Source organism: Enhydra lutris, unplaced genomic scaffold, assembly GCF_002288905.1.
Source record: "Enhydra lutris kenyoni isolate GAN:26980312 unplaced genomic scaffold, ASM228890v2 scaffoldscaffold79, whole genome shotgun sequence".
Classification (NCBI taxonomy): domain Eukaryota; kingdom Metazoa; phylum Chordata; class Mammalia; order Carnivora; family Mustelidae; genus Enhydra; species Enhydra lutris.
In genome coordinates, this window is record NW_019154163.1 from 6,671,250 (window position 1) to 6,698,738 (window position 27,489).

Below are 27,489 nucleotides of genomic sequence, written 5' to 3' on the forward strand. Positions count from 1 at the left end.
CAGCCTCGACTGCCGGGCGGATCACCTTCCACTCCAACAAGGCCAGTTCCTCCTCGCCATGACTCACGCGCACCGTGCCAGGCCGGGCGCGATCTGCCCCGCAGCCTTACAGGTGGTATCTGCTCCTTGAGAGGGTTCCCGCCAGGCTAGGCAGTGGAGCGCCGCACAGCGCGCCTTCCTGCCTCCCAGCTCCCTGCCGGGCAGTTCAGACTCAGCGCCGGCAGGCCTGCTCGGTCGATCTTCGATCCAAAGATGCGGCGGAGCTGGAAGATGGCTCTGTCCGGGGGGCTACGGTGCTGCCGCCGAGTACTTTCCTGGGTGCCAGTGCTCGTTATTGTCCTCGTTGTGCTTTGGTCCTACTACGCCTACGTCTTTGAACTCTGCCTGGGTAAGTGGAGCTGGGCACCTACGGTGGGGAAATTATGCTCCAGCATAATTGTCTGTCCTACCCTTCACACTGGCGTCTCCCTCCCGGTGTTCTTAGCCCTCACGCTGCAGGGCTTTTTTTTTTTTTTTTTTTTTTTGAGGGGAGGGGGTTGTTTGTTCTTAGTTCTGGGGAGACCTCCTCGTCTTCAGCCTTGGCCTCTCACAGTATTTCTTCACAGTCTTCCCATGAGGGTCCCAGCATGTCGCCATTACTTCCCACTGAGGGTTTTTTCCCTTATTCCCTGGCCATACCCACAAGAATCTCCTGGCACTTTCCACTAGAGCCCCCTTTTCTCATACAGGACAACCACTTGTGCCTGGTGTTCTCGTTCTGGGGGCTCCCACCCTACAGAATTGAGAAAACACACCCTGTATCATTAAACTGCTTGCACTACGAATCCCACCAAAGCATCCAACTAGGAGCCCCACATTTTCGCATTCCTTCCTACTAAGGAAGCCCAAAACATTTCCTGTACTCTCTTACTAGCACTCTTTTTTGCAACACTGGAATTCATCCTTTTTCCATGATCCTCTCACACTGGCTGAAGTGCTTCACAGCTTCTCCCACTTAAGACCCCCCAGTATGCCTTGTTTTATCCCACTGGGTCTCCCCTTTTCATAAAATGAAAATGGCCCCTTTATTCTCTGCCCTGGGGGTTTTACCATTTTGTCATCTTCTCCAGTGGAATAAGAGTCCTACAATACATCTTGTCCTGTCCCCTCACATTAGAGCCCCTGATTTTATCAGAATAGAAGGGGTTTCTTCTCTTCTGCTCTCCTGTTTTGAGGAGCATTCACTCTTTTCCATTAGGGTCCTCACATTATTTTCTCACATCTCATACTAGGCACCCTGCTTTTATCACAATATAGTCATGCCTGTCCACTCTCTTCTCATATTAGTGTCCTCTTTACCCTCCCATAAGACTTTCTACAACATCTCATACAGCCCCCCAAGGGCCACTACTTTTCTAATGTTACTCCCCCCTTGTTATCTTTTTTGAAAACTACTCCCCACCTCCTGCAGTTCTCTTCTATTGTTAGCCCCACATTTTGCCATCCTCTTTCTCTAAGTTTTTATTATTATTATTGTTATTATTATTATTTTACCTTATTTCCCTCTAGGGTTGTCCTTTCCCCTGTCTTCTCAAACTAGGAAAACACCATCCTTTTCTACTGGGATTTCTAATATATCCTTCCCAGTCCATGTTAGCCTCATGTCTTGTCCTGTTTTATTAGACCATCCCTTTTATAAATCTAGAATCTCCTCTTGTACCCTGTCCTGTCACATTATAGAGCGTTCCATCCCCTTATCTAGAAAATGATTCCCACATCATATCTTATGCTTTCAAACTCAGAATTCCACAGTATTTCCTGACACAAACCACAACATCCAATCCTGTATGTTCCCCAGTTGTATCGCCCCAGTCACCTATCCTTATCACTAAAGGTTTTATGGTGTTCTTACAAATTCACAATGGAGTTTTTATATTATATCCTGTCTCCTCACAACAGACCTTCTCTTTTGCTCAAGTGAGATCTCCCCTTGCCTCTATCCTCTCCCATTGAAGAATTTCCATCTCTTCTCAAAAGAGATTCACTAATAGTTATTGTCACTTAAGTATAAGAAATACAACGTCTAGCACCTTTAAACTTGTGTCCTGCAATGATCCCCATTCATTCAGTATGAAGTTCCAACATATTTCTGGTTCCCTCACACTAGGTATCTTATTTGTCCCATTTGTCATCTATGAACTGTCATGTCCTTCCACAATATCTTTATTTCTTTATACTAGGCTCTTAACATCTTAAAAATTATGATTAGGTTGTTGTTTTATCCAACCCCAGGACCTGACCCTTCTTACAACTTCCTTCTCTTACATATTTGACAAAATAATAGTTTACCCCAGGTAGGTGGAGATTAAGTAGGGAGCCAGGAGATAACTGTGTTTCCCAGTATAAAAATTTCTTCTAACTGTGCATGGGAGTTTGAATTTTCTACCTCTCCTTTTTAGATTTATTATTGAAAATGTACTGAGGGGCACCTGGGTGGCTCAGTGGGTTAAAGCCTCTGCCTTTGGCTCAGGTCATGATCCCAGGGTCCTGGAATAGAGCCCTGCATCAGGCTCTCTGCTCGGCAGGGAGTCTGCTTCCTCCTCTCTCTCTCTGCCTGCCTCTCTGCCTACTTGTGATCTCTGTCTGTCAAATAAATAAATAAAATCTTTTTTTAAAAAAGAAAATGTACTGAGATGTTAAAAAATAAATTCAATTAGTTGCCTTTATAGATGCAAATTTAGGCTTTTTCCTTTTTATCTCAAAGTTTATTTCAAACTTTACCTCAACAATAAACCTCAGCTTTATTGATGAGTATTAAGTGGGCTATGCAATGATTGGGAAGTTTTACTGTTCTCAGACTTCAGCACTTGGCTTTTTTGAATGATTGACTACTGGGTTAAAAATTCAGCTCCAATATTATACTATGGGCTTTGCTTCTTAAGATCAGTGCCATCTTGTAAACACTACTAAGCATATTTTAAAGTTTTGCAGTACTGACTTACATGAGCTTAGCCAAGCATTCATTTTAAAAATTAATAATAGTAATGGCTGACAATTACATAGTGCTTAATCTGTTCTAGGCAATGTAAATACTGTAGATAATCTTAATTCTCTCTATATTAAATTACTTAGTCCTGACAATAACCATACAAACCATACCATATTTTGTCCCCATTTTATAGATGTGCAAACTGAGGTAAATATCAAACTGGAATTAGTGAAAATAGTTAAAGGAAGCTTAGCGCTTTTAAATTTTGCTTTATTTAACATATTTGCAGATCACTTGTTATATGCCAGGCACTGTTTTAAATGGTGCCTGTGCAGTACACCCGCCCCCCCCCCGACACACCCAAACTCAATTCTCATAACGAGCTTCTAAGGTACATTCCTATTTTAAAGACAAGAAAACTAAGGTACAGACAGATGAAAAAGGTTGCCTAGGGTCATAGAACTAGTAAATGGCCCAACTTGGGTGGCAACCCAGGCAATATGGTTCCATAGCCCATGCTTTAACCACTATAGTGTCCTAACTCTCTGCCTTCTCTTAACAAATAGAGAAGGCGGGGCGCCTGGGTGGTTCAGTGGGTTAAGCCTCTGCCTTTGGCTCAGGTCATGGTCTCAGGGTCCTCGGATTGAGCCCCAAATCGTGCTCTCTGCTCTCTTCCCCCCCCTCTCTGCCTACCTGTGATCTCCCTCTCTGTGTCAAATAAATAAATAAAATCTTAAAAAAAAACAAATACAGAAGGCAAAACTTGTGACTAATGGGCCAAATGTCACCTGCAGATGTATTTTATTTGGTCTGCACAGTGTTTTCTTAACATTTTGCATCAGTTACCATTATTTAAAAACCAGGAGAGTAAGGTAGCCTTCACTTCTAATTCTGGCCCCACCTTCATTCTGTCATCTTCATTTTACAATTTTCTGAAACCTTGGTTTCAGAGAGGTTAAATCAAATCTTCCTAAGTCACTTGTTTAAGAAATAGTGGGGAATTGGGTGTCAAGGCTGTTTGAAACCAAAACAACACAACCAAATTAACAGTTTAAATTTCAATATGACTCAAAAAGTAATATTAAGGACCTTCTTCCTAGAAATAGAACCTGATGTCTTTATCTGTAATTTCAGGTTAGAACTCAAGCCAAAAGTGGTATTTTTGTCTTTTAAAGTTTGAATTCTGCCACTTACTAATTAGGAGATCTGTGGCAATTTGCCTACTCTTTCTCAACCAAGGTTGCCTCACATGGTTCCTTCCTTATATGGTTGTTCATTCATACCACAAATATTTCCTTAGCATCTACTATATGCCATTTAGAGCATTGTTGTGAGAGTTAAAGAATATGCCGCATCTGTATATCTTCTTTGAACAATGTCTATTTATGTCTTTTGCCCATTTTTAAACATTTTTTATTTAAATTCAATTAATTAACATAAAATATATTATTGGTTTCAGAGGTAGAGACCTGTGACTCATCATTCTTATATAATACCCAGTGCTCATTACATCACATGTCCTCCTTAATTTCCATCACCCATTTACCCCATCTGTGCACCCCCTACCCCTTCAGCAATGCTTTTGTTTCCTATCCTTAAGAGTCTCCTATGATTTGTCTCCCTCTCTGGTTTTGTCTTCTTTTATTTTTTATTTTTTTCCGTCTTCCCCTATGATCCCATTTTGTTTCTTAAAGTCCACATACCAGTGAGCTCATATGATAATTGTCTTTCTCTGACTGACTTCTTTTGCTTAGCATAATACCCTCTAGTTCTATCCATGTCATTGCAAATAGCAAGATTCCATTCTTTTTGATGGCTGCCTAATATTCCATTGTATGTATGTATATATGTATATATACACATATATGTGTGTGTGTGTATATATATGTGTATATATATATATATATATATATATATATATACACACCACATCTTCTTTATCCATTCATCTGTCAGTGGACATCTGGGCTCTTTCCAATTTGGCTATTATGGACAATGATGCTATAAACATTGGGGTGCAAATGCCCCTTGGGATCACTACATTTGTATCTTTGGAGTAAATAACCAGTAGTGCAATTGCTGGGTCATAGGGTAGCTCTATTTTAAACTTCTTGAGGAACCTCTGTACTCTTTTCCAAAGTGGCTGCTTCAGCTTGCATTCCTACCAACAGTGTAGGAAGGTTCCCTTTTTTCACATCCTTACCAACATCTGTCATTTCCTGACTTTTTTTAATTTTAGCCATTCTGACTGGTGTGAGGTGTCGTCTCATTGTGGTTTTGATTTGTATTTCCCTGATGCCAAGGGATATTGAGCATTTTTTTCATGTGTCTGTTAGCCATTTGTATGTCTTCTTGGGAGAAATGTCTGTTCATGTCTTCAGCCCATTTCTTGACTGGATTATTTGTTCTTTGGGTGTTGAGTTTGATAAGTTCTTTTTAGATTTTGGGTACTAGTCCTTGATCTGATATGTCATTTGCAAATATCTTGTCCCATTCTGTTGGTTGTCTTTTGGTTTTGTTGACTGTTTCCTTTGCTGTGCGAAAGCTTTTGATTTTGAAGTCCCAATAGTTCATTTTTGCCTTTTCGTTCCCTTGCCTTTGGAGACATGTCTAGCAAGAAGTTGCTGCTGCAGAAGTTGAAGAGGTTCCTGCCTGTGCTCTCCTCTAGGATTTTGATGGATTGCTGTCTCACATTTAGGACATTCATCCATGTTGAGTCTATTTTTATGTATGGTGTAAGGAAATGGTCCAGTTTCATTCTTCTGCATGTGGCTGTCCAATTTTTCCCAACACTGTTTGTTGAAGAGACTGTCTTTTTTCCTCGGTTATTCTCTCCTGCTTTGTCAAAGATTAATTGAACATAGGGTTGAGGGTCCATTTCTGGATTCTCTATTCTTTTCATTCATCTATGTCTGTTTTTGTGCTAGTATCATACTGTCTTGATGATTACAGCTTTGTAAATACAACCTGAAATCTGGAATTGTGATGCCTCAAATTTTGATTTTCTTTTTTGACATTCTTCTAGCTATTCTGGGTCTTTTCTAGTTCCATACAAATTCCATACTTTTCTAGTTCTATAAGATTATTTTTTCCAGATCTGTGAAAAATGTTGATGGTATTTTCCATCATTCCATCCATTGGAATCATTCCATTCCATCCATTGAATGGATGATTTGCTTTGGGTCGTATAGACATTTTAACATTATTTGTTCTTCCAATCCAGGAGCATGGAATGTTTTTCTATTTCTCTGTGTCTTCCTCAATTTCTTTCATAAGTATTCCATAGTTTTCAGAGTACAGATCATTTACCTTTTTGGTTATGTTTATTCCTAGATCTCTAAGGGTTTTTGGTGCAATTGTAAATGGGATCAATTCCTTCATTTCTCTTTCTTCTGCCTTATAGTCATTATATAGAAATGCAACTGACTTCTGTGCATTGGTTTTATGCCTTACTAATTTGTGGAATTTCTGTATCAGTTCTAGCAATTTTTGGGTGGAGTCTTCTTGGTTTTCTGCATAGAGCATCATGTAGTCTGGGAAGAGAGAAGGTTTGACTTCTTCTTTGCCAATTTAGATGCCTTTAATTTCTTTTTGTTATATGATTGCTAAGGCCAGGCCTTCCAGTACTGTGTTGAACAGCAGTGGTGAGAGTGAACATCCTTGTCATATTCCTGACCTTAGGACAAAACTTTCAGTTTTCCCCATTGAGGATGATATTCATGGTGAGTTTTTCATATATGGTTTTTATGATACGGAGGTATGCTCCTTCAATCCGTACACTACAGACGGTTTTTATCAAGAAAGGATTCTGTATTTTGTCAAATGCTTTTTCTGCATCTATTGAGAGGATCTTAATGTTCTTGTTCTTTCTTTTGTTAATGTGGTGTATCACATTGATGGATTTGTGGATAGTGAACCACCTCTGCAACCCAGGAGTAAATCCTATTTGGTGGTGGTGAGTAATCCTTTTAGTGTACTATTGGATCCTATTAGCTAGTATCTTTGTAAGAATTTTTACATCCATGTTCATCAGGGATATTGCTTGTAAATCTCCTTTTTGCTGGGGTCTTTTTTTGGTTTGGGGATCAAGGTAATGCTGCCCTCATAGAAATTTTCCTTCTTTTTTTTTTTTTGAAACAGCTTCAGAAGAAAAGGTATTAATTCTTCTTTAAATGTTTTGTAGAATTCCCCTGGGAGGCCATCTGGCCCTGGACTCTTGTTTATTGGGTGATTTTTTATTACTGTTTCAATTTCTTTTTTTTTTAAGATTTTATTTATTTATTTGACAGAGAGAGATTACAAGTAGGCAGAAAGGCAGAGAGGCAGAGAGGGGGAGGGGGAAGCAGTCTCCCTGCTGAGCAGAGAGCCCAATGTAGGGCTTGATTCCAGGACCCTGAGATCATTACCTGAGCAGAAGGCAGAGGCTTAACCCACTGAGCCACCCAGGCGCCCCCTACTGTTTCAGTTTCATAGCTGATTAGGAGTCTGTTCCGGTTTTCTGTTTCTTTCTGTTTCAGTTTTGGTAATTTGTATGTTTGTAGGAATGCGTCCATTTTTTCCAGATTGCCTAATTTGTTGTCATATAATTGCTCATAATATTCTCTTACAGTTGTATTTCTTCAGTGTTGGTTGTGATTTCTCCTCTTTCACTCTTGATTTTATTCATTTGGGTCCTTTCACTTTTCTTTTTGATAAATTTGGCTAAGGGTTTATCTATCTTATTAATTTGAAAGAACTAGCTCCTAGTTTCTTTGATCTGTTCTGTTTTTTTTTTCTTTCTGTATCATTGATTTCTGCTCTAATCTTTGTTATTTCTCTTTTCCAGCTGGATTTTGGCTTTATTTGCTGTTCTTTTTCCAGCTCCTTTTTGTATAAGTTTATGTTGTATATTTGAGACTTTTCTTGTTTTTTGAGAAGGACCTTTATGGCTATTTATTTCCTGCTTAGGACCACCTTTGCTGTATCCCAAAGGTTCTGAACTATCTTGTTTTCATTTTTATTTGTTTACATGTATTTTTTAATTGTTCTTATATCCCTGGTTGACCCATTCATTCTTTACTAGCATGCTCCTTAACCTCCATGTGGTTTTGTTCTTTCCAATTTTTCTCATGTGATTAAGTTCAAGTTTTAAAGCACTGTGATCTGAAAATATGCATGGTATGATCTCAGTCTTTTTGTACCAGTTGACATCTGATTTGTGATCTATTCTGTAGGATATTTCATGTGCACTGGAGAAGAATATGTATTCTGTTGTTTTAGGATGAAATGCTCTGACTATATCTGTAAAGTCTATCTGGTCCAGTGTGTCATTTAAAGCCCTTGTTTCCCTGTTGATCTTCTGCTTAGATAATTTGTCCATTGCTGTGAGTGGGGTGTTAAAATCCACTACTAGGATTGTACTATTATCAAAGTATTTTTTTAAATTTTGTTATTAATTGGTTTATACAGTTGGCTGCTCCCTAGTTAGGGACATAAATATTTAAAATTCTTAGATCTTGTTGGATAGACCCTTTTATTATGATATAGTGTCTTTCTTAATTTCTTATTTCAGTCTTTGGTTTGAAATCTAGTTTGTCTGATATAACTATGGCTACTCCAGCTTTCTTTTGATGTCCATTTGAATGATAAATTGTTCTCTACCCCCTTTCTTTCAATCTGAAAATGTCTTTGGTTATAAAATGAGTCTCTTATACAATGCATTTCGATGGGTCTTGTTTTTCAATTCAATCTGATACCCTGTGTTTTTTGATTAGAGCTTTTTGTCCATATTCATTCATAGTAATTATTGAAAGATATGAATTTAGTGTCGTTTTATAACCTGTAAAGCTGTTTCTGTAGATTGTTTCTGTTCCTTTCTGGTCTTTGTTACTTTTGGGCTCTCTCTCTCTGCTCAAAGGATCTCCTCTAATATTTCTTGCAGGGCTGGTTTAGTGTTCACAAATTCCTTTAGTTTTGTTTTTCCCAGAAACCATCTCTCCTATTCTGAATGACAGGCTTGCTGGATAAAGTATTCTTGGCTGCATAGTTTTCCCACTTAGCCAGTCCTTTCTGGCCTGGCAGGTCTCTTTGGACAGGTTTGCTTCCAGCTTTATCTTTTTACCCTTGTAGGTTAAGGATTTTTTTCCAGAGCTGCTTTCAGGATTTTCTCTTTACTTCTGAAATATTCAAGTTTCACTATTGTATGTCAAGGTGTTGACCTATTTTTATTGATTTTGAGGGGGGTTCAGTATGCCTCCTGGACTTGAATGCCTGTTTCCTTCCCCAGATTAGGGAAGTTCTCAGTTATAATTTGTTCAAATAACCCTTCTGCCCCCCTTCATCTACTGGGACCCTTGTTTTATTTTAATATTATTTTGCTTTATTGTATCTCTTGATTTCTCTCACTCTCCCTTCATGTTCTAATAGCTGTGTTTCTCTCTTTTCTCAGCTTCCTTGTTTTATATATCCCTGACTTCTATATCTCTGACTCTGTCTTCTGTCTCATTTATACTAGCTGTTAGAGCTTCCATTTTTTACTGTATCTCAGGAATCGCATTTTTAATTTCGACCTGATTAGATTTTATTTCTACAGTGAGTGATTTTCTACTGTCTTCTGTGCTTTTTTCCATCCCAGCTAGTGCCTTTATAATTTTTGTTCTGATTTCTAGTTCTGATGTCTTACTTATAACCATATTGATTAAATTCCTAGAAGTGAGTACTTCTACCTATTCTTTCTTTTGGGTTGAGTTTCTCCATCTCATCATTATGTCCAGAAATGAATAAAAGAAAGAGAGAGAAAAGGCAAAATTAACAACAACACCAGAAAAATACAAACAAAACTAACTAGAAGAAAATGGAACCAGATCAAAATAAGAAAAAAGCCAAACAAGAAGTAAAGCAAAACAAGACAAACTAGATCCTGGGGGATTTTGGTTTGTTTGGTTTGTTTGATAAAGGAAACTAGACCTCAAAATAGAAAAAAGAGAAAAACCTATATATACAAAAACACAATAAAATACAATGAAGGAAACCAAAAATTTTATATATATATGTATATATATATATATATATATATATATATATATATATATAATGTTAAGATAAACATGAAAAAAGAATTTTAAAAATAAGAAAATAGCTGGAAAAATAAAACTAAAAGACAAAAGATAATAGTAATAATAGTATATATAGTAATAATAATAGTATATATGCTATATATATAAGAATAATAGTAATAGTAATAAAAAAATAATAAAAAAAATGAATGCTATATTCTGTTTCCCCCAAGTACTGAAGTCTTGCCATTCTCTATGATCAGTAAACTTCATGCCAGTGAATTGTTTCTACTGTTCTTGTGGGGGGAGGGGCCTGTTACAGTGATTCTCAGACGTACATGCCCAGGTAGAATTGTGTTCCCCTTGCCAGAGGTGTGCTCAATGTAAGGGGCTGCAGATTGTACTATGCAGTGCTATTTTCCTCCCTGAGGGCTTTCAGCACCAATGGGGGAGATTAAAATGGCAGCACCCAGGGACGCCTGGGTGGCTCAGTTGGTTGGGCAGCTGCCTTCAGCTCGGGTCATGATTCCAGCATCTTGGGATCGAGGCCCGCATCGGGCTCCTTGCTTGGCGGGGAAGCCTGCTTCTCCCTCTGCCTCTGCCTGCCATTCCGCCTGCCTGTGCTCACTCTTTTGCTCTCTCTCACAAATAAATAAATAAAATCTTTAAAAAAAAATGGCAGCTCCCAGATCTCTAGCCCTGGAGCTTAAATATTGCTACCTGACTCTTCAGTGAGCCCTCACAGAAAAGCAGTCAATCTCTCTTGTCTCCCTGGTTTCTGCTTGAACTCTGTGTTCACCCAGCCTGTGACCGGGCATTTTTATCTCAGGCACATGTCACACTTTCTAGTCTTCCAACTTTATGGACTCCTGTGGTGTGAACCCACACCATTCCTCCTGGGGGAGGGAGGGGAGTCTCACTGCACTTCTGCCTTTTGCTGGGCCCCTGCCTGGAGAATAGCTGCTTGACGTTGTAGCAGTTTGCAGTTTATGGCAACACTGAGCAGAAATTTGGTGCCTAGACCCTCCATTTTCAACTGGTTTCCCCACTCTGAAGCCTGGAAACTGTTACATTCAGTCACCCCTGTTCTTGTGATCCCAGGGATCATGATACCACACTGTCCCACCTGAGATTCTGCCCTGCTTCACCACCTGCTCACCTTTAAGCCATGGATGCTCCACACTATAGCAGTCTTCTAAGCCATGGATGCTCCACACTGTAGCAGTCTTCTAAAAGTTCTGATTTTGCACTCCACTGCTCAAATACTTTGTAGTGGTTTCTTTAAGCTAGCTCCTGCCCCTCTTCCCTATCTTCAGATGTATCACCCCAGATTCATAGCTCCAGACCTCCTACCTTCCAAAAAGTGGTCACTTTTCTATTTGTAGAATTACAGCAATTCTGTTCTCAGATACCTGATTTATTTTACATTTGTTCAGAATGATTTGGTAACTACCTAGCTGAATTACAGGGACCAGGTGAAATTCAGTTTCCTTATTCCTCTGCCATCTTAACTCCTGGGATCTCAATTCAGAATCTTTTTTAAAATTTCCTTTTCTGATTTTTCTTTGCTAGTGCACAGAAATAAAACTATGTACTCTTGATCTTATATTCTGTAATTTCACTGAATTTGCTTATTAGCTCTAAGAGGTTTTTCAGTTGTTCCTTAGAATTATTTATACAGTAGGATCACATCATCTGTGAATAGAAATAATTTCATTCCTTCTTTCCAATTTGGGTTTTTTTTCTTTTTCTTGGCCTTATTGCACTGCCTAAAACTTGAAGAACAACATGAACAGAAGTGGTAAAAACAGGTATCCTTTCCTTGTTTCTTATCTGAAGCAAAAAGTTTTTAGTCTTTTTTCATTGAGTATACTGTTAGCTGTGTGTTTTCCATAAATGCCCTTTATCAAGTTAAGAAACTTCACTTCTATTCCTAATTTCTTTTTTCAAAAACAAATTTATTTCTAGTATAGTTAACATAAAATGTTATATTAGTTTCAGGTATACAATATAGTGATTCAGCAATTCTATACATTACTCCATGCTCATCATCACACTTGCACTCCTTAATCCCCATCACCTATTTCACCCATTTCTCCCCACAGCCTACCCTCTGGTAACCATCAGTTTGTTCTCTTTAGTTAAGAGTCAAGTTTCTTGGTTTCTCTCTCTTTTTCCTGTGCTTGCTAGCTCTGTTTCTTACAATCTACCTATGAATAAAATCATAAGGTATTTGTTGTCTATCTCTTACTTGTTTTGCTTAGCATTATATTCTCTACCTCTGTCCATTTTGTTGCAAATGGCAAGATTTAATTCTTATTTATGGCTGAATAATATTCCATTGAACAAATATATACCATATCTTTAGCTATTTGACTATTGATGAACACTTAGGCTGCTTCCATAGTTTGGCTATTTTAAATAATGCTGCAATAAACATAGGAATGCATGTATCTTTTTGAATTAGCGTTTTTGCATTTTTGCTGTCAATATCCAGTAGTGTGCTTACTGGATCACAGCGTAGTTCTATTTTTAACTTTTTGAAGAACTTCCATACTAGATTAACGGCCTAAATGTTTTTGTTTCACTTTCCTTTGGAGACATGTCTTAAAAGGACTTCAACATAAAAAACTTCTGCACAGCAAAGTAAACAGTCAACAAAACTAAGAGGCAGCCCATGGAATGGGAGAGGATATTTGCAAGTGACATTACAAAGGGTTGATATCCAAGATCCATAAAGAACTTCTCAAACTCAATACTCAAAAAACTAATAACCCAGTAAAAAAAATGGACAGAAGACATAACAGACATTTCTCCAAAAAAGACATACAAATAGCTAACAGACACATGAAAAAATGATCAACATCACTAGCCATCAGGGAGATTCAAATCAAAACCACAATGAGATACCACATTACACAGAATGGCCAAAATTAACAAAACAGGAAACAATATTGGTAAAGATATGGAGAAAGGGGAACCCTCTTACACTGTTGGTGGGAATGCAAGCTGGTGTAGCCACTCTGGAAAACAGCATGGAGTTTCCTCAAGATGTTAAAAATAGAGCTACCTTATGACCCAGCAATTGCACTACTAGGTCTTTACCCCAAAGATAAAGATGTAGTGAAAATAAGGGCCATATGCACCCCAATATTCACAGTAGCAGTGTCCACAATAGCCAAATTGTGGAAGGAGCCAAGATGCCCTTCAACAGACTAATGGATAAAGAAGGTGTGGTCCATATCTACAATGGAATATTGCTCAACCTTCAGAAAGGATGAATACCCACCATTTGCATCAACATGGATGGAACTGGAGTGGATTATACTAAGTGAAATAAGTCAAGCAGAGAGAGCCAATTATCATATGGTTTCACTTACATGTAGAACATAAGGAATAGCATGGAGGACATTAGGAGAAGCAAGGGGAAAATGAAGGGGGGGAAATCAGAGAGGGAGATGAACCATGAGAGACTATGGACGCTGGGAAACAAAACTGAGGCTTTCAGAAGGGGGGGTGGGGGATGGGTTAGCCCAGTGATGGGTATTAAGGAGGGCATGTATTGCATGGAGCACTGGGTGTTATACGCAAACAATGAATCATGGAACACTACATGAAAAACTAATGATGTACTACAGTGACTAACATAACATAATAAAGGAAAATAAGAGAAAAAGAAAAGCCTAAATGTGAGACCTGAAGCCATAAAAATCCTAGAAGAGAACACAACCAATAATTTCTCTGACATCAACCATGGCAACATTTTTTTTAGATCTGTCTCCTGAGGCAATAGAAATAAAAGCAAAAATATGCTATGGGACTATGTCAAAATAAAAAGCTTCTGTACAGCAAAGAAAACAACTAACAAAATTAAAAGGCAACCTACTAAATGGGAGAAGATATTTGCAAATGACATATCTGATAAAGGATTAATATCCAAAACATATAAAGAACTGATACAACTCAACACCCACAAAACAATCCATTTAAAAAACGGGCAGAAGACATGAGGAGACATTTCTCCAAAGAAGACATCCACATGGCCAACAGACACCTGAAAAATGGTCAACATCATTCATCGTTAGAGAAAGGCAAATCAAAACCACAGTGAGATATTACCCCACACCTGTCAGAATAGCTAAAATCAAAAACAGAAGAAACAACAAGCATTGACAAGGATGTGGAGAAAAAGAAAACCTCATGCATTATTCCTAGTTTCTTGGCTATTTTTTTATCCATAAAAGTTTGTGGTATCTTGTCAAATACTTTTCTAGCATCAATGGAGACGATTGTATTTTTTCCCTTTATTCTCTTAATGTAGGGTATTACATGATTGATTTTCATATGTTGAAGTAGACTTACATTTCTTGGATACATCTCACTTGACCATGATGTATAATCCTCTAATATGCTGCTGAATTTGGTTTGCTGGTAATTTTTCTGTAGTGTTACATCTATATATTCATGAGATGTTTGTAAGTTGTTTTCTTTTCTTGTGATATCTTTATCCACCACAGGTATAAGGGTAATGCTGGCATTATAGAGTAAGCTAGGAAGTGTTCCGTCTTTGATTTTTTTAAAAAAGATTTTATTTATTTATTCGACGGATAGAGGTCACAAGTAGGCAGAGAGGCAAGCAGAGAGAGGGGGAAGCAGAGAGCCTGATGTGGGGCTTGATCCCAGGACCCTGGGATCATGATCTGAGCCGAAGGCAGAGGCTTTAACCCACTGAGCCACCCAGGTGCCCCCGTCTTTGATTTTTTTTTAACAGTTTGAGAAGGATGGATGTTTATTCTTCTTTAAGTATTTGGTACAATTTACCACTGAATCTATCTGGTCTTGGATTTTTTTTTTTGTTGGGAGGTTTTTGATTATTGATTCAATCTTTTTACTTTTTGTGATTTTCTTTCTCTTAACTCAGTTTTGGTCATTTCTGTGTTTTCAGGAATTTGTCCATTTCATTTAGGTTACCCAATTTGTTCATGTATAATAGATCCTATTCTATTATAATCCTTTCTATTTATGTAACATCTCTATTACTATCTCCACTGTATTTCTGATATTAGTAACTCGAGTCCTCTCTCCTGACCTGGCTAGTTGAAGGTTTGTCAATTCTGTTGATTTTTTTCAAGGTCCCAACTTTCAGTTTCATTGATTCTATTGTTTTTGAGTTCTCTATTTTGTTTTTCTCAAGTCTTCATTATATCCTTCCTTCTGCTAGCTTTGAATTTAGTTTTCTCTTCTGTTTTAGTTCCTTAAGGTATAAAGTAGATGATTGATTTTATATTTTTGCTCTTTAATAATGTAGGCATTTAAAGCCATAAATTTGGGGCACCTGCCTGGCTCATTCGGTTGAGCATCTGCCTTTGGTACAGATCATGACCCAGGGTACTGGGACTAAGCCTTGCATCAGGCTCCTGCTCAGCGGAGGTCTGCTTCTCCCTCTCCCTCTGTGTTCTCTCTCTCTCAAGTAAATAAATAAAATCTTTAGAAAAAAAATAAAGCCATAAATTTACCTCTTGAGTACAGCTTTTACTGTATCCTGTTAGATTTGGTATGTTGTGTTAATATAGTCATTCATCTCAAAGTATTTTCTTTGTCGCTTATCATTTATTCCTTGATCCATTGCTTAATAGTGTATTTTTTAGCAAAACATATGCTTGTTGAGTCACAATGTATGCCTGCGACTGATAAAACATTGTGTCAACCATACTCAAATAAAAAAAATTTAAGAATACATGAAGTAAATATAGCAAAATATTAAGACCTTCATATACTGATTAGATATAAATTTAAAAATGAATTTATTGTCTAATTTCCCCATATTTGGGGCACCTGGGTGGCTCAGTGGGTTAAGCCGCTGCCTTCAGCTCAGGTCATGATCCCAGGGTCCTGGGATCGAGCCCCGTATTGGGCTCTCTCCTCCACAGGGAGCCTGCCTTCACCTCTCTCTCTGCCTGCCTCTCTGCCTACTTGTGATCTCTGTCTGTCAAATAAATAAATAAAATCTTTAATTTCCCCATATTTTAAATTTTATAGTTTGCTATTATTCATTTCCAGTTTAATTCCATTGTGTCATAAAAGAAACTTTGTATCATTTCAATCTTTTAAATTTATTGAGATTTGTTTTGTAGTCTATTATATGGTTTAAAATGGAAAATGTCCCATGTACATTTGAGAAGAATGTGTATTTTTCTGTTGTTGGGTTCAGTGTTTTCATATATCTGTTAGACTGATTGGTTTATAATGTTGTTCAAGTCCTCTATTTTCTTACTGATCCTCTCTCTAGTTTTTCTTTAGTCTCAAGGTAAAATTTTAATACAATCTGCTGTTCCCTTCAATTATGTTACATGTTACATTCCTCATCCCAAACACCTATTTAACCCATCCCCTCCCACTTCACCTCTGGTAACCTTTAGTTTCTTCTCTAAGAGGCTGTTTCTTGGTTTGCCTCTCTAATTTATTCCCCTTTGCTCTTTTGTTTTGTTTTTTAAATTCCACATATGAGTGAAATCATATGGTATTTCTCTTCCTCTGACAAACTTATTTTGCTTACTGTAATACTCTGTAGTGCCATCCATGTTGTTGCAAATGTCACAATTTCATTCCTTTTTATGGCTGAATACTATTCCATTATGTATATATACACACCACATCTTCTTTATCCATTCATAAGTTGCTGGACAATTGGGCTGTTTCTATAATTTTCCTATTCTAGATAATGCTGCTGTAAACATCAGTGTGCCTATATCCCTTAGAATTAGTATTTTTGTATTTTGGGTATAAACACCTAATAGGGTAATTGTTGGATCTTTGTGTAGTACTATATTTTTTTTGAGGAACCTCCTTCTGTTTCCCAGAGTGGGTGCACCAGTTTGCATTTCTACCAGCAGTGCAAGAGGGTTCCCGTTTCTCCACATCCTTGCCGATACCTGTTGTTCCTTGTGTTGTTGATTCTAGCCATTCTGACAGGTGTGACATAATATCTCATTGTCATTTTAATTTTCATTTTCCTGATAATTAGTGATGTAGAGCATCTTTTCATGTGTCTGTTGGCCATCTGGATGTTTTCTTTGGAAAAATTTCTGTTCATGTTCTTTGCCCATTTTCTAATTGGATTGTTTATTTTTCAGTGTTGGATTTTTTATACATTTTTATATATGTTGGATACTCTTTATTACAAATGTCATTTGCAAATATCTTCTCCCCTTCCATAGGTTGCCTTTTAGTTTTGTGGATTGTTGCCTTCACTATGCAGAAGCTTTTTATTTTGATGAAGTCCTAATAGTTTATTTTTACTTTTTTTCCCTTGCCTTGATTTTAGTCATTCTGAAATGTGTGAAATGGTATCTCATTGTAGTTTTGATTTGCATTTTCCTGATGATGAGTGATATTGAGCATCTTTTCATGGGTCTGTTGGTCATCTGTATGTCTTCTTTGGAAAAATGTCTATTCATGTTTTCTGCACATTTTTAAATCAGATTATTTGGTTTTTGGGTGCTGAATTTCCCGAGTTCTTTATATATTTTGGATACTAACCCTTTATCAGATATGTCGTTAGCAAATATTTTCTCTCATTCCATAGGTTGCCTTTTAATTTTCCTGATTATTTCCTTCATGGTGTAGAAGCTTTTTATCTTAATGAAGTCCTGGTAGTTTATTTTTGCTTTTGTTTTCCTTGCCCCAGGAGACATATCTCAAAAGGAGTTGCCATGGCTGATATCAAAGAGGTTACTGCCTGTGTTCCTTTCTAGGATTTTGATGATTTCAGTTTTTTCATTTAGATCTTTAATGAATTTTTAAAAGATTTATTTATTTTAGAGAGAAAGAGAGAGCAGGGGGAGGGGCAGAGAGAGAGAGAGAGAGTCTTAAGCAGACTCCACCCTGAACATGGAACCCAACATGGGGCTCAGTCTCATGACCCTGAGATCATAACCTGAGCCCAATCCAAGAGTCAGATGCTTAACCAACTGAGCCACCCAGGTGCCCTAATCTTTAATGCATTTTGAATTTCTTTTCATAAATGGTGGGAGAAAGTTGTCCAGTTTCATTCTTTTGTATGTTGCTGTCCAGTTTTCTCAGCACTATTTGTTGAAGAGACTGTCTTTTTCCCATTGGATATCTTTTGCTGCTTGGTCAAAGATTAACTGGACATGGATATGTAGGTTCATTTCTGGTATTTTTATTCTGTTCCATTGATCTATATGTCTGTTTTTGTGCCAGTACCATACTGTTTTGATCACTACAGCCTTGTAATATAACTTAAAGTCCAAAATTGTTATACCTCCAGCTTTGATTTCCTTTGTCAAGGTTGCTTTGGTTATTCAGGGTCTTTTGTGGTTCTCTACAAATTTTGAGATTATTTTCTGTATGTCGTGATAAATATCTTTGGTATTTTAATAGGGATTGCATTGAATGTGTTGATTGCTCTGGGTAGTATAGCCATTTTAACAATATTTGTTCTTCTAATCCATGAGCATGGAATGTCTTTCCATTTCTTTATGTCATCTTCAATTTCTTTCATCATTGTTTTCTAGTTTTCAGAGTACAGGTATTTTACCTCCTTGGACAGGTTTACTCCTAGGTATTTTATGGTTTTTTGGTACAATTGTAAATGGTATCGATTCTTTGATTTTTCTTTCTGCTCCTTCATTATTACTGTATAGAAATGAAACAGATTTCTGTATGTTGATTTGGTATTCAATTTTACTGAATTTGTGTATCAGTTCTAGCAATTTTCTGGTGGAATGTTTTGGGTTTTCTATATAGAGTGTTATGTCATCTGAAAATAGTGAAAGTTTGACTGTTTCCTTGCTGATTTGGATAACTTTTATTTATTTTTGTTGTCTGATTGCTGTGGCTATGACTTCCACTACTCTGCTAAACAATAGTGGTGAGAATTGACATCCCTGTTTTCTTGCTGACTATAGAGGAAATGCTCTAAGGTATGTTCCTCATTGAGCATGATATTAGCTGTGGGTTTTTCATATATGGCCTTTCTTTCTTTTTTTTTTAAAGATTTTATTTATTTATTTGACATACAGAGATCACAAGCAGGCAGTGAGGCAGGCAGAGAGAGAGGGGGAAGCAGGCTCCCCACTGAGCAGAGAGCCCGATGCAGGGCTTGATCCCAGGATGCTGGGATCATGACCTGAGCCGAAGGCAGAGGCTTAACCCACTGAGCCACCCAGGCGCCCCAATATATGGCCTTTTTATGTTGAAATATGTTTCCACTAAACCTACTTTGTTGAGTATTTTTATCATAAATGGATGTTGTACTTTGTCAGATGCTTTTTCTGCATCTATTGAAATGATCTTATTGGTTCTTATCCTTTCTTTTATTAACATGGTGTATCATGTTGATTGATATGTAAATATTGAATCACCCTTGCAGCCCAGAAATAAATCCCACTTGATCATGTTGAATGACTGTTTAATGTACTCTTGGATTTGATTTGCTAGTATTTTGCTGAGAGCTTTTGCATACATGTTCATTGGCAATATTGGCCTATAGTCATATATTATATATAATATTGGCCTTTAGTGGAATCCTTATCTGGTTTTGGTATCAGGGTAATGTTGGCCTCATGGAATGAGTTTGGAAGTATTCCTTCCTTTTCTACTTCTTGGAATAGTTTTTAAAGAATATATATTACCTCTTCTTTAAATGTTTGTTAGAATTCCCCTTGGAAACCATCTGGCCCTGGAGTTTTGTTTGTGGGAATTTTTTTGATTTCTGTTTCTTTGCTAGTTATCAGTCATTCAAGTTTTCTGTTTCCTGCTGTTTCAGATTTAGCAGTTTATATATTTCTAGGAATTTATCCATTCCTTCCAGGTTGTTTAATTTGTTAGCATATGGTTTTTCATAATATTTACTTATAACAGTTTGTATTTCTGTGATGTGGGTTGTTCTTTCTCTTCTCTCATTTGTAATTTTATTCATTTGGGTCCTTTCTCTTTTTTTGATAAGTCTGACTAGAGGTTTATTAATTTTATTAGTTTTTTTCAAAGAACCAGGTCTTGATTTCCTTGATTTTTTTTTTTTTTAGTTTTTGTATCATTTATTTCTGCTCTAATCTTTACTATGTCCTTCCTTCTGCTAGATTTAGGCTTCATTTTTTGCTCTTTCTACCTCCTATAGGTGAGATGTTAAGTTTTTGATTTCAGGTTTTTCTTGCTTCTTGATTTAGGCCTGTATTGCCATTTACTTCGCTCTTAGGACCACTTTTTTGCATCCCAGATGTTTTGACTGTTGTGTACTCATTTTCATTTGTTTCCATAAACTCTTTAATTCCTTAGTTGATTTCCTGGTTGACCCATTCATTGTTTAGTAGCATGTTGTGTTGCCTCCATGTATTTGTGGTATTTCCATAGTTTTTCTTGTGATTGACTTCTACTTTGGCAGTGCTGTGGTTAGAAAAGATTCATAGTATGATTTCAATCTTTGTGTTAGTTGCTGCCTTATTTGTAACCCAATACGTGATTTATATGGGTGAATATCCCATAGAGTCTTTAAAAGAATGTGTATTTTACTGTTTTAGCATAGAATATTGTGAATATATCTGTTAAGACCATCTGGTTCAAAGCCATTGTTTCCTTGTTGATCTTCTGTTTAAATGGTCTTTCTATTGATGTATGTGGGTTGCTAAAGTCCCCTACTATAATTGTATTACTGTCAGTAAGTTTCTTTATGTTCGTTATTAATTGTTTTATATATTCAGGTGCTTCCATGTTGGGTGCATAAATATTCATCATGGTTAGATATTCTTGTTGGATCGTCCCCTTTATTATGACATCATGCCCTTTTTGTTTGCCACTAGATGAAACACAGGACCTTATCTTTTTTTATTTATATTGTTATATTTTAGCTATATTGCTCTGGATGTTTTAGATATTGTAATAAACCAAGAAAAGGAAATAAGAGACTTGCATATGGGAAGGAGAAAAACTCATTATTTGTTATTGATATATCTGCCATCTTGGAAAAATCTAAGAAAATCAACTAGAAAACTATGAAACTAAATAAGCTTAATAAAGTAACCTGGTTTCAAAATATCTAGATGAAATAAAAAATATATATATGTATAGACATACATAAATGGAAACACAGGATTTTCTTATTTCCATTGCAAAGGCAGGTCTTTGTAGGATAAGCAAGGATATTCTTATGGTGGGGAGGAGGCCCCTACTTGCCTGCAGTTGAGGTTCTGCAGAACCATGAAGTCCAAGTCCCCAATCAGGAACATTTTGGAGATGTAGCAGTCTTTATTTACTGGCTTGTACTGCTTGCCCTTGCCACTCTTGGGGACCTTGGTCCATAGCTCTTTGACATTCTCCACCACCATGTTGCAGTGCCTGTCATTGGCTTTCACATGGCCCAGGAGCTTCTTACTGTTATGCCAATTCATGATCACATGAAGAGTGTTGTTCTTCACTACTGCATTAGCACAGAGAGTGGATCCATGCTTACTTCTTCCTCCTGCCACTCCTGCAGTGCCTCCATGGTCATCTCAGTTTTGGGCTTTTTGAGGAGGCTCATGGTAGTAGAGGCTGTGTCCCCAGATCAGTGCTGTCCCTCCATGTTGCTTCTGTTTCTGTCTTCTGTATCTCTTGTTATGGTCTTTCTTTAAAGTCTAGTTTTTCCAAAACAAATATTGCCACTCCCACTTTCTTTTGACATCCATATGCATAATAAATATATTTCCATCCCCTCATTTTCAATCTGCAGGTGAGTAAATGAGTCTATTATAGGCAGCATATAGCTAGGTCTTGTATTTTATTCATTCTGACACCCTATATATTTTTAAAAAGATTTATTTGTTTATTTGTGAAAGAGACTGGTAGGGGGGAGGAGAAAAGGGAGAGGGGAGAGAGAATCCCAAGCAGACTCTGTACTGAGCATGGAGCCTGATGCAGGGCTTGATCTCATGACCCCAAGATTATGACCCAAGCTGAAACCATGAGTTGGACACTCAGCCAACGACACCACCCCGGTACCAACCCTATGTTTTTTTGTTGGAGTGTTTGGTCCACTTACATTCATAGTAATTATTGATAGATACATATTTATTTCCATTTCATTACTTCTTTTGTAATTGTTTCTGGAGATTTTCTTTGATCCTTTCTTGTCTTTGTTGCTTTTGGTCTCCCCTTTGACCTCAGAGAGTCCACTTTAATATCTTTTGCTGGACTGGTTTAGTGGTCACAAACTCCTTTAGTTTTTGCTTGTCTGGGAAACTTTTTATCTCTCATTTATTCTGAATAACAGCCTTGGTGGATACAGCATTGTTGGCTGCAGATTTTTTCCATTTGGCACTTTGAATTTATCATCCCACTCCCATCTGGTTTGCCAAGTTTCTATTGAGAAATCTCCATCTAGCCTTATCGGTCTTCCCTTTAAGTTAAGGAGTTCTGATGTCTTGCACTTTTAAGATGTTTTCTTTCTAACTGTATTTTGAAAATTTAATTATAATATGTCTTGATGTTGGCCTGCTATTGTTGATTTTGATGGGAGTTCTCTGGGCTTCCTAGATGTGGACAGCTGTTCCCTTCATCAGATTAAGGAAGTTTTCAACTCTTCTTTCTTCAAGTAAATTTTCTTTTTTGTTCATAGGATGAGACAATCCTAGGGTCCTCTTACCTACTGCCATCTTCCCTCTCTCCTCCATCTTTTGTATCAATTTTAATTTAAAGTCTTTTTGTCTGATATTAATATAGCTACCGTAGATCTTTTTCAGTTTTTATTTACATGGATGTGTTTGAAAAACTGTCTTCCAAATTGTACCATTTTGCATTCCCACCAGAAATGGGTGAGATTTCCTGTTCCCCCGCATCCTTATCCGCATATGAGTTGTCAGTATTTTAGAGTTTTGTCTTTCTAATATATGTGTAGTGATGGCCTATTGTTTTACTTCATTGTTATTTAGCTATTTTATATTTTTATTTTTATCCTTATCTTTTTTTTAAATTTCAGTGTAACAGTATTCATTGTTTTTGCACTACACCCAGTGCTCCATGCAATAAATGCCCTTCCCAATACCCAACACCTGGTTCCCCCAACCTCCCCCCCCCCCGCCCCTTCAAAACCCTCAGGTTGTTATTCAGAGTCCATAGTCTTTCATGGTTCACCTCCCCTTCCAATTTCCCTCAACTCCCTTCTCCTCTCCAGCTCCCCATGTCCTCCATGTTATTTGTTATGCTCCACAAATAAGTGAAACCATATGATAATTGACTCTCTCTGCTTGACTTATTTCACTCAGCATAATCTCTTCCAGTCCCATCCATGTTGCTACAAAAGTTGGGTATTCATCCTTTCTGATGGAGGCATAATACTCCATAGTGTATATGGACCACAGCTTCCTTATCCATTCGTCTGCTGAAGGGCATCTTGGTTCTTTCCTCAGTTTGGCGACCGTGGCCATTGCTGCTATAAACATTGGGGTACAGATGGCCCTTCTTTTCACTACGTCTGTATCTTTGGGGTAAATACCCAGTAGTGCAATTGCAGGGTCATAGGGAAGCTCTATTTTTAAATTCTTGAGGAATCTCCACACTGTTCTCCAAAGTGGCTGCACCAACTTGCATTCCCACCAACAGTGTGAGAGGGTTCCCCTTTCTCCACATCCTCTCCAACACATGTTGTTTCCTGTCTTGCTAATTTTGGCCATCTAACTGGTGTAAGGTGGTATCGCAATGTGGTTTTAATTTGAATCTCCCTGATGGCTAGTGATGATGAACATTTTTTCATGTGTCTGATAGCCATTTGTATGTCTTCATTGGAGAACAGTCTGTTCATGTCTTCTGCCCATTTTTTGATATGATTATCAGTTTTGTGTGTGTTGAGTTTGAGAAGTTCTTTATAGATCCTGGATATCAACCTTTTGTCTGTACTGTCATTTGCAAATATCTTCTCCCATTCCGTGGGTTGCCTCTTTGTTTTGTTGACTGTTTCCTTTGCTGTGCAGAAGCTTTTGATCTTGGTGAAGTCCCAAAAGTTCATTTTCGCTTTTGTTTCCTTTGCCTTTGGAGACATATCTTGAAAGAAGTTGCTGTGTCTGATATCAAAGAGGTTCCTGCCTATGTTCTCCTCTAGGATACTGATGGATTCCTGTCTCACATTGGGACATCTTTTATCTATTTTGAATTTATCTTTGTGTACGGTGTAAGAGAATGGTCGAGTTTCATTCTTCTACATATAGCTGTCCAGTTTTCCTAGCACCATTTATTGAAGAGACTGTCTTTTTTCCACTGTATATTTTTTCCTGCTTTGTCGAAGATTATTTGCCCGTAGAGTTGAGGGTCCATATCTGGACTCTCTAATCTGTTCGACTGGTCTATGTGTCTGTTTTTATGCCAGTACCTTGCTGTCTTGGTGATCACAGCTTTGTAGTAAAGCTTGAAATCAGGTAACGTGATGCCCCCAGTTTTATTTTTGTTTTTCAACATTTCCCTAGAGATTCGGAGTCTCTTCTGATTCCATACAAATTTTAGGATTATTTGCTCCAGCTCTTTGAAAAATACCAGTGGAATTTTGATTGGAATGGCATTAAAAGTATAGATTGCTCTAGGCAGTATAGACATTTTAACAATATTTATTCTTCTGATCCAAGAGCATGGAATGGTCTTCCATCTTTTTGTGTCTTCTTCAATTTCTTTCATGAGTGTTCTATAGTTCCTCGAGTACAGATCGTTACCTCTTTGGTTAGGTTTATTCCCAGGTATCTTATGGTTCTTGGTGCTATAGTAAATGGAATCGATTCTCTAATTTCCCTTTCTGTATTTTCATTCTTAGTGTATAAGAAAGCCACTGATTTCTGTACATTGATTTTGTATCCTGCCACGTTACTGAATTGCTGTATCAGTTCTAGTAGTTTGGGGGTGGAGTCTTTTGGGTTTTCCAAATAAAGAATCATGTCATCTGCGAAGAGAGAGAGTTTGACTTCTTCATTGCCAATTTGGATACCTTTTATTTCTCTTTGTTGTCTGATTGATGTTGCTAGGACTTCTAATACTATGTTGGACAAGAGTAGTGAGAGTGGGCATCCTTGTCGTGTTCCTGATCTCAATGGGAAGGCTGCAAGCTTTTTCCCATTGAGGATGATCTTTGCTGTGGGTCTTTCATAGATAGATTTGATGAAGTTCAGGAATGTTCCCTCTATCCCTATAATTTGAAGTGTTTTAATCAGGAACGGATGCTGGATTTTGTCAAATGCTTTTTCTGCATCCATTGAGAGGACCATGTGGTTCTTCTTTCTTCTCTTATTGATTTATTCTATCACATTGATTGATTTGCAAATGTTGAACCATCCTTATATCCCAGGGATGAATCCCACCTGGTCATGGTGGATAATCTTTTTAATGTGCTGTTGGATCCTGTTTGCTAGGATCTTGTTGAGAATCTTAGCATCCATATTCATCAAGGATATTGGTCTGAAATTCTCCTTTTTAGTGTGGTCTTTGCCTGGTTTGGGGATCAGGGTAATGCTGGCTTCATAAAAAGAGTCTGGAAGTTTTCCTTCTGCTTCAATTTTTTGAAACAGCTTCAGGAGAATAGGTGTTCATTCTTCCTTGAAAGTTTGGTAGAATTCCCCAGGGAATCCATAAAGTCCTGGGCTCTTGTTTTTTGGGAGGTTTTTGATCACTGCTTCAATCTCGTTACTAGCTATCCGTCTATTCAGGTTGTCAATTTCTTCCTGATTCAATTTTGGGAGTTTATAGTTTTCTAGGAATGCATCCATTTTATCTAGGTTGCTTAGCTTATTGGCATATAACTGTTGATAATAACTTCTGATGATTGTTTCTACTTCCTTGGTGTTAGTTTTGATCTCTCCCTTTTCATTCATAATTTTATTAATTTGGACCTTCTCTCTTTTCTTTTGGATTAGTGTGGCCAATGGTTTATCGATCTTATTGATTCTTTCAAAAAAACCAACTTCTAGTTTCATTGATACGTTCTACTGTATCTCTGGTTTCTACCTCATTGATCTCTGCTCTAATCTTGATTATTTCCCTTCTTATGTGTGGAGTTGGTTTGATTTGTTGTTGATTCTCCAGTTCTTTAAGGTATAGAGACAGCTTGTGTATTCTGGATTTTTCAATTTTTTTGAGGGAGGCTTGGATGTCTATGTTTTTCCCCCTTAGGACCACCTTTGCTGTATCCCATAGGTTTTGGACTGAAGTAACTTCATTCTCATTGGTTTCCATGAATTGTTTAAGTTCTTCTTTGATCTCCTGGTTGATCCAAGCATTCTTAAGCAAGGTGGTCTTTAGCTTCCAGGTGTTTGAGTTCCTTCCGAACTTTCCCTTGTGATTGAGCTCCAGTTTCAAAGCATTGTGATCTGAGAATATGCAGGGAATATCTCAGTCTTTTGGTATCAGTTGAGTCCTGATTTGTGACCCAGTATGTGGTCTATTTTGGAGAAGTTCCATGTACACTGGAGAAGAATGAGTATTCTGTTGTTTTAGGGTGGAATGTTCTGTATATATCTATGAGGTCCATCTGGTCCAATGTGTCATTCAATGCTCTTTTTCTTTATTGATTTTCTGCTTGGATTATCTCCCTATTACTGAGAGAGGCGTGTTAAGATCTCCTACTATTAATGTATTCATATCAATATGACTCTTTATCTTGATTAATAGTTTTCTTATGTAATTGGCTGCTCCCATATTGGGGGCATAGATATATACAATTGTTAGATCATCTTGGTGGATAGTCCCTTTAAGAATGATGTAGCGTCCTTTTGTATCTCTGACTACAGTCTTTAGTTTAAAATCTAATTTATCTGATATGAGAATCGCTACCCCGGCCTTCTTTTGAGGTCCATTGGCATGAAAGATGCTTCTCCATCCCTTTACTTTCAGTCTGGGTGTATCCTTAGGCTCAAAATGGGTCTCTTGTAGACAACATATGGATGGGTCCTGTCGTTTTATCCAGTCTGCAACCCTGTATCATTTTATGGGCGCATTTAGGCCATTCACATTGAGAGTGATTATTGAGAGATACGTTTTTATTGACATCATGTTACCTTTGAAGTCTTCCCTCTGTAGATTGTCTCTATATTTCTGTTCAATGATATTCTTAGGATTTTTCCTCTTTTATAGAACCCCCCTTAATATTTTCTGCAGTGTCGGCTTGGTGGTCGCATATTCTTTTAAGCCTTGCCGGTCTTGGAAACTCTTTATCTCTCTATCTATTTTGAATGTCAGTCTTGCTGGATAAAGTATTCTTGGCTGCATGTTCTTCTCATTTAGTACCCTGAATATATCTTGCCAGTCCTTTCTGGCTTGCCAGGTTTCTGTGGACAAGCCTGACGTTATTCTGATGGGCTTTCCTCTGTACGTAAGGGGCCTCTTTGTCCTAGTGGCTTTCAAGAGATTGTATCTCTTCCTACTTCCCCGCCATCTTGTCTCCCTTTATCCTTATCTTTTAAATGATTTTTAACGCACCCATTTCAATTTTTTGTAATTTCATTATATATATATGTATAT

The 27,489-nt window shown here is 37.5% G+C and overlaps 1 protein-coding gene and 1 pseudogene across 1 annotated transcript in view; one reads left to right on the forward strand and one right to left on the reverse strand.

Annotated features, from left to right (window-relative positions):
* The first annotated feature begins 252 nt into the window (after positions 1-252).
* Positions 253-27,489, forward strand: part of LOC111160929 (zinc finger DHHC-type containing 15) — a 102,861-nt gene continuing 75,624 nt past the window's right edge. The window contains exon 1 of the mRNA XM_022524327.1: positions 253-388. Within this exon, the coding sequence (XP_022380035.1) occupies positions 253-388 (136 nt within the window). The remainder of the gene's footprint in view (positions 389-27,489) is intronic.
* On the reverse strand, positions 21,168-21,541 carry LOC111160893 (annotated as a pseudogene).